This window comes from Salvelinus alpinus, chromosome 4, assembly GCF_045679555.1.
Source record: "Salvelinus alpinus chromosome 4, SLU_Salpinus.1, whole genome shotgun sequence".
In the NCBI taxonomy this organism is placed as follows: Eukaryota; Metazoa; Chordata; class Actinopteri; order Salmoniformes; family Salmonidae; genus Salvelinus; species Salvelinus alpinus.
In genome coordinates, this window is record NC_092089.1 from 40,009,328 (window position 1) to 40,029,584 (window position 20,257).

Below are 20,257 nucleotides of genomic sequence, written 5' to 3' on the forward strand. Positions count from 1 at the left end.
TTGCATGCGAAGCAGTAATTATTTCAAAACATCTCCTGCCATGTTACACGCACCCCAGTTTGGGAATACCTGCTCCAGTCCACAAACACAATACGCTACTCTCCACTTGATCAAATCATGCCAAATCAAGTTCCATTGGGAAAAGTTGGGAGATGACTGCCTAACTGTGTGTAGTGAGGGCAGATTTAGACTCTACGTTTGTGAGAAAGGGCCTCTTTATTGAGGGAGTCAAAGACAACACTTTTTTTAGATGCAAATATCTCTAGTCGTGCTGGTATTAAAGGTGTTCCATTCTCTCTGGTCCAAAGTTGTATGATGGACATTTGAATGAGAATGATGGTGCAAAATAAAATTCATGGTGGCAAAAATATCTTAGGCGTCATGGCGACCAAAACCACTTCCTGTCCAGTGCGTTTAAAAAAAAAACTTTATTTAACTAGGCAAGTCAGTTAAGAACAAAATCTTATTTACAATGACGGCCTAGGAACAGTAGGTTAACTGCCTTATTTCGGGGCAGAACAACAGATTTTTACCTTGTCAGCTCGGGGATTCGATCTTGCAACCTTTCGGTTACTAGTCCAACGCTCCAACCAATAGGCTACCTGCCGCCCCACGGCTTCCCAGCCGTCTAGTCTGCTGATCTGCTCTGAGACTGAGATATGTAATCCCCCACAATCCTTCACTCTCATTCTCACCTACTCTGGGCTTTAGCATCCTACTGGAGCTTTGCTGCCTCCGCTCACTTTCTGGTTTCGTTGCTGCTTCTAACAGCCCTTTCTCTTGACCAACAGATTATTGTCATAGACTACCTGGAAGCCCACTCTATAGCCCACTTTAGACCTGGAAGTCCTTCTCCTCTTTTACAAACAAGTCCATATCTCCCCTGGGTGAAGGGGAGTTCAGGGGGTTAAAGGGGGTTGAGTGGGGTTTTGGGCTGCTGTGTGCTGGTGCTTTAAAGAGGCATGTTTGTGATCTTTCTAGAAGCTGCTTTAACTGGAACCTTTTGTGAGCGATGCGTCTTCTGTCTTCTGTCCTAGACATGCAGCTTGAACTATCCTCCTGCCTAACAAAGAATGCACCCCTTGCCTCCCCCCTATCTCCCACTACTTCCACCCTACCTCCCCACTACCTCCCCACTACCTCCCCACTACCTCCACCCTGCCTCCCCCAACCTCCACCCTGCCTCCCCCCTACCTCCACCCTGCCTCCCCCCTACCTCCACCCTGCCTCCCCACTACCTCCACCCTGCCTCCCCCCTATCTCCCACTACTTCCACCCTACCTCCCCACTACCTCCACCCTGCCTCCCCCAACCTCCACCCTGCCTCCCCCCTACCTCCACCCTGCCTCCCCCCTACCTCCACCCTGCCTCCCCACTACCTCCACCCTGCCTCCCCCAACCTCCACCCTGCCTCCCCACTACTTCCACCCTACCTCCCCACTACCTCCCCACTACCTCCCCACTACTTCCACCCTACCTCCCCACTACCTCCACCCTGCCTCCCCCAACCTCCACCCTGCCTCCCCCAACCTCCACCCTGCCTCCCCCAACCTCCACCCTGCCTCCCCCCTACCTCCACCCTGCCTCCCCCCTACCTCCACCCTGCCTCCCCACTACCTCCACCCTACCTCCCCACTACCTCCCCACTACCTCCACCCTGCCTCCCCCAACCTCCACCCTGCCTCCCCCCTACCTCCACCCTGCCTCCCCCAACCTCCACCAACCTCCACCCTGCCTGTCTCCCAGGCACCTTGAGGAAGGGGGGAGACATTCCCCTTTAAGTATTTTAAGTTCAGAGTCTTAAAGATTCTGTTATGCAACAAAAGAGCCATGAAGGTGGTTGAGGGGTTAAGGGGGAGGGAGAGTCTGCTTAACAAGACCGTTGCTGTGTGTGTGTGTGTGTGTGTGTGTGTGTGTGTGTGTGTGTGTGTGTGTGTGTGTGTGTGTGTGTGTGTGTGTGTGTGTGTGTGTGTGTGTGTGTGTGTGTGTGTGTGTGTGTGTGTGTGTTCCGGCATATGGAACTTGACAGTGTGTGGTAGCTAGTTCTGAATGGTCCTGCTGTCCTGCCCCGTGCACCCCTACCTCCCTGGATCCAGCTGGCATAACACCAGTCTGTGTCCTGTCCTCGGACTCCCACCCCGAGGCCCCCTACGCATGCATTCCTCCCCGGCCCGGTCCCTCTCCCTGTGGAGCCGGCCGCAGCCTCTGTGCCCTCAGATGGAGAAGGGTATGGAAGGTATGCACTTTCTCCCTTCCGTGGCTCTTCTTTTTAGTGCCTCACACAGTCACACTCTCTCTCTCTCATACACACACACGCACGCACATACACACACAAACGGTTGGGAAGATAAAGGACAACACAGGGTGTGTTAATCAGCGATGATAGAGCATGAGCTTTCAGGTCAGGGGTCAGGAGGCCTCACACTGCCCTCTAATGGGCATGGGCAGAGGTCACAGATCATCTCCACAGGGGGATTTTAATTGGTCGATTCATCTATAGATACCAGAGCAGCAACCATCTAGACAGGATGGCTCTGGAATCCCTCTGAAGTTCTAGTAAGGAGATCACAGTGGAAAGACAGGGCCAAGCTCATTTATGGGAGAAGCTAAGGTCAGGGGAGGTGAGGAGACAGACAGGCAAGGGCAGGGGGAAGCAAATTTGGTGCAGCCAGGGAACCATCCAAGCTGAACATCACTAAATCAGTGAGACGCTGAACCATAAAGTTGGTGAACTACTGAATCACATCGATTGATTTGATGAATCAATGAGCCACTAAACTGCAGCTGCGGTGATATAGCTTCATGTCCCAGGGTCTGTGTGTTCAGATGTGGCATTCTCTTCTCTTTGTGTGGGCTGAAGGAGAGACTGACACACCCCGAAACTAAACACCACAGTTCCTTGGTTGTAATCATGGAGCTGACGGTGTGTGTATATGTGTGCAGTATTGTGTGTGTGTGTGTGTGTGTGCCTGGAGCGGGGGATGAGTGTCGGAGAGATGATGTGACAGTTCCATTTAGTTGAACAGGAACTCAGCATACAATACAACTCACAGCAACATGATCTGACATGAGCTGCATGGGAGCCTGTTCAACACACTGGGTGGACTAGGTCAGGGTTTCCCAAACTCGGTCCTGGGGTCCCTACGTCTGGGTGCACATTGTGGTTTTTGCCCTAGCACTACACAGCTGATTCAAACTACCAACTGATCATTAAGTTTTGATTATTTGAATTAGCTGTGTAGTGCTAGGGCAAAAAACTAAATGTGTACTCAGAGTCACCTAGGACCGAGTTTGAGAAACCCTGGACTAGGTGACTGTGTGTGTGTGTGTGTGTGTGTGTGTGTGTGTGTGTGTGTGTGTGTGTGTGTGTGTGTGTGTGTGTGTGTGTGTGTGTGTGTGTGTGTGTGTGTGTGTGCGAACGTGCCTACATGCGTGTACACAGAAGGTGAGGAAAGAGTGAGTGAGGCAGGTTGGGTTTGTGTATATAGGTCAGTAGGTTTGGGGGGTGGCTGATGTGGTAGTGGTTGTGGTCGTGGTAGTGGTCGTGGCCAATGGCGCGGTCTACCTAGAGGCCGAATTTTAGATGCCGTCCTCTTGGCAGCAGAGACAACATGTTGCTGTTTTCTAGCTAATTCCTGCAATTTTACACATTTTGTCATGACGCTGAAAGACACATGTGCAGTTTTAAAGCTAATTTCCAAGCTAAGTTCTTATGCTATCTGAGTAACAACAACATTATAACAAAATCAATGGGGGCCCCATGCCATTTTTAGAATTTTAGATTGTCCCTGTCTAGTTTTTATTTTGGTGATTGTTAGTTCTCAAAAAATGGATTATATTTTAAAATATATAGCTCCATTATATTTTCTACATCATTTATATCTGTTTAAGTTCACACTGAAAGCGCTTTACCATCCATAAAAAATAAATAACAATTTTTGTTTGAATAATTATATACATATACAGTATATTAATATAGGGGGAAAGTGGTAGGATACTTACTTCAGGTAAAGTATGTCATGTTAGAGGTAAGGAGAGAGTAGGTGAGGTAGACAGGGTTTACTGTAGTAGTACTTACTGCAGGCGCTGCAGGTGAAGCAGACATCATGATAGAGGCTTCCCATAGCCTGGCAGGCCTCAGTGGCTCCGTACACTGCCTTGTTACACTTCACACAGCTCCCTGGAACACAACACAACAGCCAGGTCAGAGACATGAACTAGAAGTCGATCGATTATGATTTTTCAACGCCGATACCGATTATTGGAGGACCAAAAAAAGCCGATACCGATTAATCGGCCGATTTATATATACAGTATATCACAAAAGTGAGTACACCCCTCACATTTTTGTATATATTTGAGTATATATACTCAAATATTTACAAAAATGTGAGGGGTGTACTCACTTTTGTGATATACTGTATATATATACATATATATTTGTAATAACGACAATTACAACAATACTGAATGAACAATGAACACTTACTTTAACTTAATATAATACATAAATAACATATATTTAGTCTCAAATAAATAATGAAACATGCTTAATTTGGATGAAATAATGCAAAAACACAGTGTTGGAGAAGAAAGTAAAAGTGCAATATGTGCCATGTAAAAAAGCTAACGTTTAAGTTCCTTGCTCAGAACATATGAAAGCTTGTGGTTCAATATTCCCAGTTCTTCAATATTCCCAGTTAAGATGTTTTAGGTTGTAGTTATTATAGGAATTGTGACGCGTAAATTATTTCTCTCTATACCATTTGTATTTCATATACCTTTGTATATTGGATGTTTGAATGGGCACTATAGTATTGCCAGCCTAATCTCAGGAGTTGATAGTCTTGAAGTCATAAACAGCGCTGTGATCCAAGCATTGCTTGGAGCTGCTGGCAAACCCAGTAAAGTTTGAATGAATGCTTACGAGCCTGCTGCTGCCTACCACAGCTCAGTCAGACTGCTCTATCAAATCATAGACTTAATTATGATATAATAAACACAGAAATACAAGCCTTTGGTCATTAATATAGTCAAATCCGGAAACTATCATTTCGAAAACAAAACGTTTATTCTTTCAGTGAAATACGGAACCGTTCCGTATTTTATCGAACGGGTGGCAACCCTAAGTCTAAATATTGCTGTTACATTGCACAACCTTGTTATGTCATAATTATGAGAAATTCTGGCAAATTAATTCGCAAAGAGCCAGGTGGCCCAAACTGTTGCATATACCCTGACTCTGCGTGCAATAAACTCAAGAGAAGTGACACAATTTCCCTCGTAAATATCGCCTGCTAACATGAAAATCTTTTAACTAAATATGCAGGTTTAAAAAATATATACTTCTGTGTATTGATTTTAAGAAAGGCATTGATGTTTATGGTTAGGTACACTCGTGCAACGATTGTGCTTTTTTTCACAAATGCACTTTTGTTAAATCATCACCCGTTTGGCGAAGTAGGCTGTAATTCAATGATAAATGAACAGGCACCGCATCGATTATATGCAACGCAGGACAAGCTAGATAAACTAGTAATATCATCAACCATGTGTAGTTAACTAGTGATTATGTGAATATTGATTGTTTTTTATAAGATAAGTTTAATGCTAGCTAGCAACTTACCTTTGCTCCTTGCTGCACTCGTGTAACAGGTGGTCAGCCTGCCACACAGTTTCCTTGCAGAATGCAATGTAATCGGCCATAATCGGTGTCCAAAAATGCAGATTACCAACTGTTATGAAAACTTGAAATCGGCCCTAATAATCAGCCATGCCGATTAATCGGTCGACCTCTAACACACACACACACACACACACACACACACACACACACACACACACACACACACACACACACACACACACACACACACACACACACACACACACACACACACACACACACACACACACACAATCATCATGTACTTTGGCACCACTACTGTCTCAGTCATAAGCAGTTGTCCTGTTAGAATAGAAAGTTAGAATTGTACGCATTCCATAACACAAATAAAAACAGTCTGATTAAGAGGCTGGATCCATAACAAGCAGCCTGATAGAACCAGACACAAACAATGGAATGAAAAAAGCCTATCAACAGTCAAAGGAAATGAGTTAGCCATGCTGTATCATTGAAAGGGGAAATATATTCCAATCTGCTTGTTTGGTTTGGCTCTGGGCTAGAGGAGTCTGTCACATGAACACAGTGATAAAAGACCTGTTCCTACCAAACGCTGCTCCCTGCACACACTGCTGCTAGACAGACGGCACGCACGCACACACACAGGCAGACGCACACACACACTGTTCTACACACTTCAGCCAGACTGAAAGACACACACACAAACGTCCCTTTCGCCCTCCCCCTTTATAGACCATCAATCAGACAGGACAGGAAGTGAGAGGTTGGTGGTAGAGACAGACAGTCAAGAGAAGGAAAGAGAGAGAAAGGAGTGATAGAAAAAGAGGAGAAAGGGAAGAAAAAAATGTAAGAGACTGTAATGCAAGTTGGAGAGCTGTCCAAGCTGGTGTGTATACCTGTGGTGGGTGAGGTTCAGTAGTTCATATGGGCCAACTGTGATTGGGTTGTCACCCAGAACATGCCATGTCTTAATCAATGTATAATGTTGGGTCTTCACAGCCAGTGGTTTGTTCTGTCACCCTCTTCAATCATGCATGTGCATACTGCCGTGCATAGCAACGTACACACACACACAGCCAATCGTGCAGTATAATCTAGTCAGCTGACAGGCAGCGGAGGTGGAAAGTTCCATAGACTGATAGAGAGTGTGAGAGAGCGAGAGAAAGAAAGACAGAAAGAGTGAGAGAAAGAATGCGAAAGAGAGCGAGAGAGAGTCCAGCGAAAATAGAAAGAGCTCGTGTCATGTGTCCTCTGAGGTGTTTTGTGTGCTGTGGCCTTCTGACTGAGCTGAGAGGTTGGCAGTGTGCTGAGAGAGATGTGGTAACAGAACAACATGAGCCCACAGCAGCATGGCCTGGCACTGTGCTGAAACAACAGTGTGTTACACACACAACATTCCCCAGGGGGACGAAGACCACGCCAGGGACAGTACCGCCTCCTCGCCTGGCCACTCACAAAGAAGCTTCTGTCTCTGGCCTGCTCTCCTGCAGACAGACATCACCAGGCACTACGTCTGTATGCCTCCTCCCCTAACTCACTGGCAGCATCCCCAAAGGCCCCTACTCCCTACATTGGGAATAGGGGCCCATTTGCAACGCATCCACAGACAAGACACAACATTAAGTTCACCTCTTCATACTGTAACACAATATAGAGCTATACACAGTTTATTAGGTACACCAACCCATTCACGAAAATGGTTCGCTCCTACAGACAGTGAGTCATGTGGCCGTGGCTTGCTATTTAGAGCAGGTAGACAGGCATTCAGTTACTGTTTGATCGAACGTGCAAAACGAGTAACCTAAGCGACTTTGAGCGTGGTATGATAGTCGGTGCCAGGCTCGCTGGTTCCAGTACCTCAGAACAGGCCGGCCTCCTGGACTTTTCATGCAGGACAGTGTCTAGGGTTTACAGAGAACCACACGGGGTTCCACTCATATTAACTAAAAACAAGAAGAAGCGGCTCCAGTGGGCACGCGATCACCAACACTGGACAATTGAGGAGTGGAAAAACATTTCCTTGTCTGACAAATTCCGGTTCCTGTTGCATCATGCTGGTAGCAGAGTCAGGATTTGGCGTAAGCAGCATGACTCCATGGCCCCATCCAGTCTGGTGTTAATGGTACAGGCTGGTGGTGTTAATGGTACAGGCTGGTGGTGTTAATGGTACAGGCTGGTGGTGTTAATGGTACAGGCTGGTGGTGTTAATGGTAGAGGCTGGTGGTGTTAATGGTACAGGCTGGTGGTGTTAATGGTAGAGGCTGGTGGTGTTAATGGTACAGGCTGGTGGTGTAATGGTACAGGCTGGTGGTGTTAATGGTACAGGCTGGTGGTGTTAATGGTACAGGCTGGTGGTGTTAATGGTACAGGCTGGTGGTGTTAATGGTACAGGCTGGTGGTGTTAATGGTACAGGCTGGTGGTGTTAATGGTACAGGCTGGTGGTGTTAATGGTACAGGCTGGTGGTGTAATTGTACAGGCTGGTGGTGTTAATGGTACAGGCTGGTGGTGTTAATGGTACAGGCTGGTGGTGTTAATGGTACAGGCTGGTGGTGTTAATGGTACAGGCTGGTGGTGTTAATGGTACAGGCTGGTGGTGTTAATGGTACAGGCTGGTGGTGTAATGGTACAGGCTGGTGGTGTTAATGGTAGAGGCTGGTGGTGTTAATGGTACAGGCTGGTGGTGTTAATGGTAGAGGCTGGTGGTGTTAATGGAAGACTGGTGGTGTTAATGGTACAGGCTGGTGGTGTTAATGGTAGAGGCTGGTGGTGTTAATGGTACAGGCTGGTGGTGTTAATGGTACAGGCTGGTGGTGTTAATGGTACAGGCTGGTGGTGTTAATGGTACATGCTGGTGGTGTTAATGGTACAGGCTGGTGGTATTAATGGTACAGGCTGCTGGTGTAATGGTACAGGCTGGTGGTGTTAATGGTACAGGCTGGTGGTGTTAATGGTAGAGGCTGGTGATGTTAATGGTACAGGCTGGTGGTGTTAATGGTACAGGCTGGTGGTGTTAATGGTACAGGCTGGTGGTGTTAATGGTACAGGCTGGTGGTGTTAATGGTACAGGCTGGTGGTGTTAATGGTACAGGCTGGTGGTGTTAATGGTACAGGCTGGTGGTGTTAATGGTACAGGCTGGTGGTGTTAATGGTACAGGCTGGTGGTGTTAATGGTACAGGCTGGTGGTGTTAATGGTACAGGCTGGTGGTGTTAATGGTACAGGCTGGTGGTGTTAATGGTACAGGCTGGTGGTGTTAATGGTACAGGCTGGTGGTGTTAATGGTACAGGCTGGTGGTGTTAATGGTACAGGCTGGTGGTGTTAATGGTACAGGCTGGTGGTGTAATGGTACAGGCTGGTGGTGTTAATGGTAGAGGCTGGTGGTGTTAATGGTACAGGCTGGTGGTGTTAATGGTAGAGGCTGGTGGTGTTAATGGTACAGACTGGTGGTGTTAATGGTACAGGCTGGTGGTGTTAATGGTAGAGGCTGGTGGTGTTAATGGTACAGGCTGGTGGTGTTAATGGTACAGGCTGGTGGCGTTAATGGTACAGGCTGGTGGTGTTAATGGTACAGGCTGGTGGTGTTAATGGTACAGGCTGGTGGTATTAATGGTACAGGCTGGTGGTATTAATGGTACAGGCTGGTGGTGTAATGGTACAGGCTGGTGGTGTTAATGGTACAGGCTGGTGGTGTTAATGGTAGAGGCTGGTGATGTTAATGGTACAGGCTGGTGGTGTTAATGGTACAGGCTGGTGGTGTTAATGGTACAGGCTGGTGGTGTTAATGGTACAGGCTGGTGGTGTTAATGGTACAGGCTGGTGGTGTTAATGGTACAGGCTGGTGGTGTTAATGGTACAGGCTGGTGGTGTTAATGGTACAGGCTGGTGGTGTTAATGGTACAGGCTGGTGGTGTTAATGGTACAGGCTGGTGGTGTTAATGGTACAGGCTGGTGGTGTTAATGGTACAGGCTGGTGGTGTTAATGGTACAGGCTGGTGGTGTTAATGGTACAGGCTGGTGGTGTTAATGGTACAGGCTGGTGGTGTTAATGGTACAGGCTGGTGGTGTTAATGGTACAGGCTGGTGGTGTTAATGGTACAGGCTGGTGGTGTTAATGGTACAGGCTGGTGGTGTTAATGGTACAGGCTGGTGGTGTTAATGGTACAGGCTGGTGGTGTTAATGGTACAGGCTGGTGGTGTTAATGGTACAGGCTGGTGGTGTTAATGGTACAGGCTGGTGGTGTTAATGGTACAGGCTGGTGGTGTTAATGGTACAGGCTGGTGGTGTTAATGGTACAGGCTGGTGGTGTTAATGGTACAGGCTGGTGGTGTTAATGGTACAGGCTGGTGGTGTTAATGGTACAGGCTGGTGGTGTTAATGGTACAGGCTGGTGGTGTTAATGGTACAGGCTGGTGGTGTTAATGGTACAGGCTGGTGGTGTTAATGGTACAGGCTGGTGGTGTTAATGGTACAGGCTGGTGGTGTTAATGGTACAGGCTGGTGGTGTTAATGGTACAGGCTGGTGGTGTTAATGGTACAGGCTGGTGGTGTTATTGGTACAGGCTGGTGGTGTTAATGGTACAGGCTGGTGGTGTTAATGGTACAGGCTGGTGGTGTTAATGGTACAGGCTGGTGGTGTTAATGGTACAGGCTGGTGGTGTTAATGGTACAGGCTGGTGGTGTTAATGGTACAGGCTGGTGGTGTTAATGGTACAGGCTGGTGGTGTTAATGGTACAGGCTGGTGGTGTTAATGGTACAGGCTGGTGGTGTTAATGGTACAGGCTGGTGGTGTTAATGGTACAGGCTGGTGGTGTTAATGGTACAGGCTGGTGGTGTTAATGGTACAGGCTGGTGGTGTTAATGGTACAGGCTGGTGGTGTTAATGGTACAGGCTGGTGGTGTTAATGGTACAGGCTGGTGGTGTTAATGGTACAGGCTGGTGGTGTTAATGGTACAGGCTGGTGGTGTTAATGGTACAGGCTGGTGGTGTTAATGGTACAGGCTGGTGGTGTTAATGGTACAGGCTGGTGGTGTTAATGGTACAGGCTGGTGGTGTTAATGGTACAGGCTGGTGGTGTTAATGGTACAGGCTGGTGGTGTTAATGGTACAGGCTGGTGGTGTTAATGGTACAGGCTGGTGGTGTTAATGGTACAGGCTGGTGGTGTTAATGGTACAGGCTGGTGGTGTTAATGGTACAGGCTGGTGGTGTTAATGGTACAGGCTGGTGGTGTTAATGGTACAGGCTGGTGGTGTTAATGGTACAGGCTGGTGGTGTTAATGGTACAGGCTGGTGGTGTTATTGGTACAGGCTGGTGGTGTTATTGGTACAGGCTGGTGGTGTTAATGGTACAGGCTGGTGGTGTTATTGGTACAGGCTGGTGGTGTTAATGGTACAGGCTGGTGGTGTAATGGTGTGGGGAATGTTTTCCTGGCACACGTTAGGTTCCTTGAAACCAATTGAGCAATGCTTCCATGCCCCGAAGAATTCAGACTGTTCTGGAGGCAAGGGGGGTGCGACCAGGTACTAGATGGGTGTACATAATAAACTGAACGTACACTGAGTGTACAAAACATTAAGAACACCTGCTCTTTCCATGACATAGACTGACCAGGTGAATCCAGGTGAACGCTATGATCCCTTCTTGATGTCACTTTTTAAATCCACTTCAATCATTGTAAATTGAAGGGGAGGAGACAGGTTAAAGAAGGATTTTTGAGACACGGATTGTGTATGTGTGCCATTCAGAGGGTGAATGGGCAAGACATGAAGATTGAAGTGCCTTTGAACGGGGTATGGTAGTAGGTGCCAGGCACATCGGTTTGTGTCAATAACTGCAATGCTACTGGGTTTTTCCATGCTTAAGAATGGTCCACCACGAAAGGACATCAAGCCAACTTGACACAACTGTGGGAAGCATTTGAGTCAACATGGGCCAGCATCCATGTGGAACGCTTTCAACACCTTGTATGAGGGGGAGTGGGGGGTTCAACCCATTATTAGGAAGGTGTTCCTAATGTTTAGTATACTCAGTGTATATACCTAATTGAATCAACATCTCCTGTTAACTACAACACAGTCCTCTAGTCTGGCCTTAGAACCTGTGACTGGCTTTAAGCCATTTGTCCTGCGTATTATGACTCTACCTCTGATACTGTAACACAATATAGGAATACCTCTGATACTGTAACACAATAAAGGAATACCTCTGATACTGTAACACAATATAGGAATACCTCTGATACTGTAACACAATACAGGAATACCTCTGATACTGTAACACAATACAGGAATACCTCTGATACTGTAACAGAATAAAGGAATACCTCTGATACTGTAACACAATACAGGAATACCTCTGATACTGTTACACAATATAGGAATACCTCTGATACTGTAACACAATATAGGAATACCTCTGATACTGTAACACAATACAGGAATACCTCTGATACTGTAACACAATACAGGAATACCTCTGATACTGTAACACAATATAGGAATACCTCTGATACTGTAACACAATATAGGAATGAGCTATATACAGACCTTATTGAATTAACCCTCCCCTCAAAATGACAATAAACCACTGTAGCCTACAGCACAGCCACATCTACCTATCCCCTTACATAACAATGTCTGGAGATTAAGGGCCTACTCCTCTCATCATGTGTTCCTCCCTCCTCTCCTCTCCTCTCCACTTCCTCTTGTAACGGCGTTCTAGATCTTCCTCCTCCTCAGACGAGGAGGAGAGAAGGATCGGTGGACCAATACGCAGCGAGATATGTTGACATAATGAATTTATTGAAAAGACGAAGACTGACACGAACTATACTTGACTTATACAAAATAACAAACAAACAACGTAGACAGACCTGATCATGGAACTTACATAAAACACGCAGAACTCACGAACAGGAACAGACTACAATAAACGAACCGAACAACCAAAACAGTCCCGTGTGGTGCGCAGACACAGACACGGAAGACAATCACCCACAAACAAACAGTGTGAACAGCCAACCTATATATGGTTCTCAATCAGAGGAAAACGTCAAACACCTGTCTCTGATTGAGAACCATATAAGGCTAATTTCAAGTGCCCTAAACATAGAAAACACAAAACATACAATGCCCACCCCAACTCACGCCCTGACCAACTAAACATATACAAAAATAACATAAAATAGGTCAGGAACGTGACACCTCTACCCCTCCTCTCCTCTCCTCTTCCTCTACCCCTCCTCTCCTCTCCTCTCCTCTCCTCCAAACCATCTGGCCTCAACCCTGGAATTCTAGGTTCAATCCTTCATTAGACAGACAGTCAGTTCTACTGTATGGACTCAACAGGGTTGGGTTTATTTAGCTCAACTTTGGTTTAACTTGGTGAAATTTAAAAACAGAGAATTGTATGATTTTCTACCAGAGTTGAAAGTCACAGCTGTTGTTTGTAATGTACATGCCATTGAAACTGTAAAATGCACTGAAAAGTAAGAGGGATACATAAACAACCAAACAAACTGGTTCCTGTTTAGGACAAACATTCTTAGGTAAAGAAGCAACATTTTCCTCCCTGATTACAGTCCCATATTCCAAAACCCCTGTGATTTTATAGGGGAGTGCTTTCTTTAACAGTTATGAGGGCATGGGTGAGGGGGGAATGGAATCAAAACACAGAGCCAAAACTTCACCCCCCATCCTCCCCCTCACTTCACCCCCCAAACACCAGCCCAGCAGCCCAGCAGTCAAAACGTCTACTGCTTCCCAACGGCTCACAACAAGCCTCTTCATAAACCTCCACAATCTCTGACAGGAGCTTGATATTATGGTAGTTGACTTGTCATGTTAGAGGCCAAATAAGACTACTGCACTTAGTAATAGTCCTTATAGTACTACTAGTTTTTGTTTGTGTGTGTGTGTGTGTGTGTGTGTGTGTGTGTGTGTGTGTGTGTGTGTGTGTGTGTGTGTGTGTGTGTGTGTGTGTGTGTGTGTGTGTGTGTGTGTTGTGTGTGTGTGTGTGTGTGTCATATGGAAGTATTAGAATCCAAGGCTAGGACATTATGAAATCACATCAACACTGGTCCCACCCAAAACAGCAGCCTAACATCACAAGAACATTCTCTCACTACACTAACACACATTTACTTATACAACCAATCAAACACTGAAGCAAGGCCCCAGGCCCAGACACAGAGAGAGATAAAGAGGGAGGAGAGAGAGGAGAGATGCACACACACACACACACACACACACAAAGGCTTCCTGCAGGACTTGTCAGGGGTACAGATTGAGTGCCAAAGCAGAAGCCAAGACACCCTGGGAAGAGTTAAGGTAAACTGTCCAGTCAACAGACAGACTAGAGGCTGATAGGAGACAGCCATCCTTAATCACAACACAATACAAAGCACTCAACCTCTACTATCTGTGTGTGTGTGGGGGGGGGTCCCCTCCACCCTCTGTCCTGTCCCACCACTCACCCTTCCTGTCTGACCTCCTACCCATAAATCTGCTCTCCGCTCTGACTCTCTTTCACTGCTCTACCTCTCTCCCTCTTTCTCTCACAGCCTAAGACGCGACAAAAGGTTCTATAAATTAACCCGAAGGACCTTCTGTTAATCTAATCATTTATGAAACTAAGTGTGCTCACCACCCGTTCTTTATTTTCCTCAGCCCCGTCCCGTCCTCCAGACATTCCTCTGTGTTCCCCTGGTGCAGCCGTTTGGCACCACACTCAGTTTCCCAGAACATCTAGCTGCAGCTCTGCCAATCAGAGCAGAGTGTATATGATATGAGACCCCAGCCCTAGCTGGCTGAAACTCACTAGGCATGGATCTGAAATGGCACCCTATCCCCTATACAGTGCACTACTATATGGGCCCTGGTCACAAGTAGTGCACTAAATAGGCAATAGGGTATCATTTTGGAGGTGACCCATATGAGCCTTTAGGATGGCCACACTAATCTCCCTTTTACATGAACCTACTAAATCACTAGGTATATACCCCCAGTGTAAATATGGCTTACATACTTAATACTCTATAGTCACACTGGTCAATAATATACTGTATCATACAAATTAGGCAATCCTTTAATAAATGACACCAAATATTGAACTGATAACCCTGGAATAGAACATAATTCCCATAGTATTATGGTTCTTCATTTATCCATAGTTTAGCTTGGTAGAGAGGAGTAGCTCAACACAATCTGGCCTTAATGACCATGTACTCTTATAATCTTCACCCGACACAGCCACCCCTCGGAGCCTGGTTCCTCTCTAGGTTTCTAGGATCCTGCCTTTCTAGGGAGTTTCTCCTAGCTGCTTCTGCATCTGCATTGCTTGCTCTTTGAGCATCCAGACCTATGGTTCAGGCTGAGAGAATACTCATCTCCTTTCAGGGGAAAAAGCAGGTTAGGAATGGAGCTTCTCTTTCAGTTCAGTGTGTAGACCAGGCCAGGAACTGCATCTGTCTGTCACGCAGGCTATTTTCTGGCACGACAGCATGACGCAGAAAATGAGTGTGTGCTGGGTGTGTGTGCTGTGAGCGTGTCAGCATTACAGTATTGTCATACACAAACGTTCTACCATCTTCCACTGCGGCCCCCCATAGGAATCGCTATAATATGTTAACATGTGTGCTTATGATTCTGTGTGGGTGTGTTCAGCATGACAGCGACATGCCCCAGAACATCTTCCCTTACATACTGAATGAGTGAACTCTGGGGGGCTGGGACGGGAATTACAATCCTGACTGACGTTCCTCGTTCCTGCAGGAAATTCCTTTTACGAGGCAGCAGTGAGATGCTTTATGACCGCTGGACAGGTGCACGCTATGTGTTCCTCTCTCTCTCGTTGTTCCTCTCTCTCTCGTTGTTCCTCTCTCTCTCTCTCTCGACTGGACGTCCCGTTTTGATGACTGGCCTTGCCTCAACATGCCGAACCCAAGCATCCATGTGAACTAAACTTTCTCCCAAATCAACATTATCATTCACACACAAGTCTTAATAATGACTGTACATACATGGTAGTAAATACTTAGGACAAGGAGTTAGAACCTTGTCATAACCTATGACAACTAGCATCTGTGGTCCCGTGTGGCTCAGTTGGTAGAGCATGGCGCTTGCAACGCCAGGGTTGTGGGTTCATTCCCCACGGGGGGACCAGGATGAATATGTATGAACTTTCCAATTTGTAAGTCGCTCTGGATAAGAGCGTCTGCTAAATGACTTAAATGTAATGTAAAATGTAATTTTTCCTGAAAGGGTCATCTGGTGAGGAGGAAAAACTCCTGGCCTTACCTACAGGACATAGGATACTGTACACATATTTTCCATGGGTACCGTGTCAGTGTGAGTAACAGGACTAGCCTGGAACTGGGGTCTCAGAGCAGAGTAATAAACACCTTGTCAGCAGTTTATAACTGCAGCACACAGAGTACAGGTCTGGTACGGTACAACAGTACAGCAGTATAGCTGGGGGAAAGACAGCCAAGCACTTATCTTCTCTCCCTTATTTCCAGATAACAATTTCCAGAGAGCGCGCAAACTGGGTGCTGCGTGGCACTAGCTTTAAAAAAGGAGCAGAAAGCAATGCTCTTGGGCCATTTACGAATCTGTTTCTGCTGACCAGTTGAATTCCTCCTCCTGCCCTACATCTTTCTCTCTTCTCCTCCTGCCCTACATCTTTCTCTCTTCTCCTCCTGCCCTACCTCTTTCTCTCTTCTCCTCCTGCCCTACCTCTTTCTCTCTCACTCTCTCCTTTTCCTCTTTCTTTCTTCCTCAATGCTTTTCTCATCTGTAGATCAGCCCCACCAAACATGTTCTCTTTCACTTCCACTTCTCCTGTTGCACACATTGGGCACAAATGTTATATTCAATAGTTATTTCTGCATTAAAAGGGAAGAGTGTAAATTTACTCGTAACCAGTTATATATTCATCTGTACTTAAACTAAACTACACAAGAGACTGATGTCATGTATCCTAGGGCAGCTACAGGCTACATGGAAAAACACTAACAGGTGCTGTTATTCAGTTGTCATTGTCTGTATTCCCCAGACTGTGGCTGCGTACAAAAGGTGTGTGTGTGTGTGTGTGCCTGTGTGCCTTTGTGTGTATATGGATACATGTGTGTGTGCGAGCATGCACATGGCGGTTTAGAGCAAGAATGTGCAAGTCCGGGTCTGTGCTCGGCCATGTGATATTATTTGGAAAGACTGAGTCAAACAGCCAAACACATGACAAGAGAATGGATGTGATCGGGGAGAGAAGGGATGTGATCGGGGAGAGAAGGGATGTGATCGGGGAGAGAAGGGATGTGATCGGGGAGAGAAGGGATGTGATCGGGGAGAGAACGGATGTGATCGGGGAGAGAAGGGATGTGATCGGGGAGAGAAGGGATGTGATCGGGGAGAGAAGGGATGTGATCGGGGAGAGAACGGATGTGATCGGGGAGAGAACGGATGTGATCGGGGAGAGAAGGGATGTGCTCGGGGAGAGAATGGATGTGATCGGGGAGAGAAGGGATGTGATAGGGGAGAGAACGGATGTTTTACAGACAATGACGAAAGCGCTGCGCTGATCTAACAAAAAGCAGCCTGCATTCTGTTACTAATGAATGTTGTTATTGATGTGTCCTCCACTTAATCCACCAGGCTTATTACAGCTGAGAGGAGAAGACAACCTTCTCCTGGTTGGCCCTGGGCCGAGCCTCAGCCGGAACTATTAAAAAGTGAATTATTACTGAGAGGTAGGTGGGGTGGTGGCAGTCAGTGACATACACAGACGGGAGGATTTAAGCAGAACGAGAAAAAACAAATTAGACAATTATTCATTCTAGACTAAAAGACAGAGGAGAGAAAAGAAGAAAGGCCTCTGGCTAAACGCTGTCTGTCTGTCTGTCTGTAGAGTTCAACACTGAACAACAGTATCTGCCATGATGATCATAAACATACATACAGACAGAATTACCGCTAGGATGCCCTCACAACTATTCCACTTGATCTGGCATGAGAAAATCAACACATACACACACATACACAAAGACAAGGTTAAATGAATGAGGTGAAAAGTTTTGAACAGTGGGCCATTTTCGCACTGTGACCCACACAGAGAAATAGTGAATTTGATTAAAGAGAGACACCAGGTCGATCAAAATGTCAAACTAAGCTTACCGAAGTAGTCTGCCTTTGGCTGGGCGTCCATCTCCTTCTCCAGACGCTTGGTTAGGGCTTCTAATTTGATCTCGGCGGCAGACGGCCCCTGCTCCGGTTGGACATGGAGAGTCTGGCAGGGCAGTTTGAGAGACTGGGGCTGGGGTTGGAGCTGGCATGCCTCCCCACCAGAGGACAGCTGGCTGTCTAGGCCAGAGGGCACATCCACCCCCATGGCCACTTGCCTGCCCTGCGCCTGGCCTATACCTTGACCCTGGCCAAAGCTTCTAGAGACACTGGTTCCAGAGGGAGAGGCAGAGGCAGGGAAGTAAGCTCCAGTGGTGGCTTTGGGCTGGGCTGTCTCAGATGGGGGTACAGGTGGGACAGCCACTTGAGCAGGGGTGGAGCTGGGGGTGAGAGCCACAGGACTCTGAGAGAGCCCGTTCTGGCGTAGATTTCCCTGGTTGGCGGTTGGTCTTGGGGCCATGGAGGGTGCTGCTGAGTAAGGGCCTGTTGGCGGTGTAACAGGGGCAGGTTGGGGAGACAGATGCTGGTACAGGTCAGCTCCACCAGTGAAGGCACTCAGAGGGAGCGGTGCAATCAGCTCTGGGTTCCCCAAGCTCCGCATCCAGTCTGCTGCAGCCCCAGCATCAGCCACCGTGGGGGGTCTCTGCCGCACTAGTAGAGTGGCAGCCTTGCTCTGGTGCAGTCTAGTGGGGCTCGGAGATGGTAGGCTGTCAGAGAAGGAGGGAGATGGTGAGTGGTGTGGGGGCTGCTGAGATGGGCTGCACATAAGCTCTGATGATCCACCAGGGCTGGAAGAGTAAGAGGCCCAAGTTACAGAGGGACTGGCAGGGCGACCAGAAGCATGTGTGGTTGCGTTCCCTGGGCTGGTGGGACTCAAGGCGTGGTGGTAAGAATGCGGCTCAAAACGCTCCTTGTTATCGTAATTGTTTCCGTAACTGTATGGCTGTTGACTGGGTGAATGGTGTTTCAGAGCGTCATAGGGCGCGTACTGACTCGCGGCACTGGCGGTGCCTGGCATAGGGCCAGAGAGTATGGGAGGCTTGGCCGCAGCTTCTCCTGCCTGTCTGTAGCTATTGATAGGCGGCCTGTCTTTGGTGTAAAACGTGCTGTCTGCCGCTCTGTTGTGACCCCCGTTCATTCTCACTGCCAAATTGTTTTTGGCAATTTCCTCTTGCTGTTTCTGTATGTGGATTTTTGTCATTTTGGAGGCAAAAACCCTCCTGGTTTCTTCAAAGTCGGAGTTGTTCCCTGCATCCCTCTTCATTCGGAACAACCCGTCCCTAGATGCCTCATACATATTGAGGTCTTCTAAAAATTTACTTGCCTCAAGATCCAAATCGTCGTATTTATCCATCTTGAAGTGAATTACAAAATGTGTATAAACTATGATCTGATTTAAGGTTCGAGCCACAACTTTCACAAAAAAACGTTCTGTCCAAAATAAAATAAAAAGTAGGCTAGCCAATAAAAACAATGTTAAACACAGTAAACAATTGAAACGAAAGGATTAAATCCAAACCCTCGTCACTCCCAAAGTAAAAGATTACCAGTCTACTGTCCAGTCCAGGCAGCGGAGAGAGAACACTGTCAAGCGGTATTCTGACGTGGAGATCCCGACCTGAAGTTGAATTACAGTTTCTCCCGGAATGTGTCAACTATCCCGCGGAAGCAATTATGCCTAGGCCTACTCCGGAATGGACAAAGATCCGAATAATAGCGAGAAGAAGCTCCGTCCTCCCCCTCCGTGAGCCAGCTGACTCTGCTCGCAACAGGATACTGTCTGGTTATAAAATCAGATCAGATAGCCTACGACCCAGCCTGCGCCCCCTTTCCGAACTTCACTATGGCGCTCACAGCCGAAGCATCCATTCAAAACACGTTGTTTGCAACTTTGTAGCGAGTGCATGCGTTCCAAACTTTTCCCGCAAGTTGCTAAACAAATTCCAGTGGGGTCCTATCTAATTTAGCTCGCCTATAATTGAACAGTTATTACAAGTGCGTACGGCAAAATATACTGAACTAAAGCAAACCTCTTGGTCCGAATGTGGATAGTGTGGAGTCGACCGTGGGATTAGGGAGCGCTGTTTGTTTTTAAAGGCGCAGTGTTCACTTCATTCTGGAGTAGATTTTGATTCACGATATCCGGACCCCCAGATAACTCAAGGGACATAGCTTAACAAACATTCACCTTTAGGCTATGTTCTTTTTTTTTATCACACATTGTTTATTTATATACTTACTTTATACCCACAATCTCTTTGGCTACCTTGTTGGTGCAGAACCAACTGAATTAAAGTTCATTATGAATCAACAGTGTAATAGCTAAGGAATCATGTAGGGCTACAAAGTGTGATTTGCAGTCTAAATTAGTCCCTAAAAATTTTTGGGCCACATATGGTTAATGTGGATTTATACATTCAGATGACTCAAGTTCAT

General features: G+C 46.9%; 1 protein-coding gene across 1 annotated transcript in view; it reads right to left on the reverse strand.

Annotated features, from left to right (window-relative positions):
* The window catches only part of LOC139573508 (Wilms tumor protein 1-interacting protein-like), a 41,496-nt gene extending 21,625 nt beyond the window's left edge, over positions 1 to 19,871 (reverse strand). The window contains exons 1-2 of the mRNA XM_071397021.1: positions 17,816 to 19,871; positions 4,079 to 4,180 (exon numbers count right to left, since the gene is read on the reverse strand). Coding sequence (XP_071253122.1) covers positions 4,079 to 4,180; positions 17,816 to 19,175 — 1,462 coding nt within the window. The 5' untranslated portion in view covers positions 19,176 to 19,871. The remainder of the gene's footprint in view (positions 1 to 4,078; positions 4,181 to 17,815) is intronic.
* Positions 19,872 to 20,257: the final 386 nt, after the last annotated feature.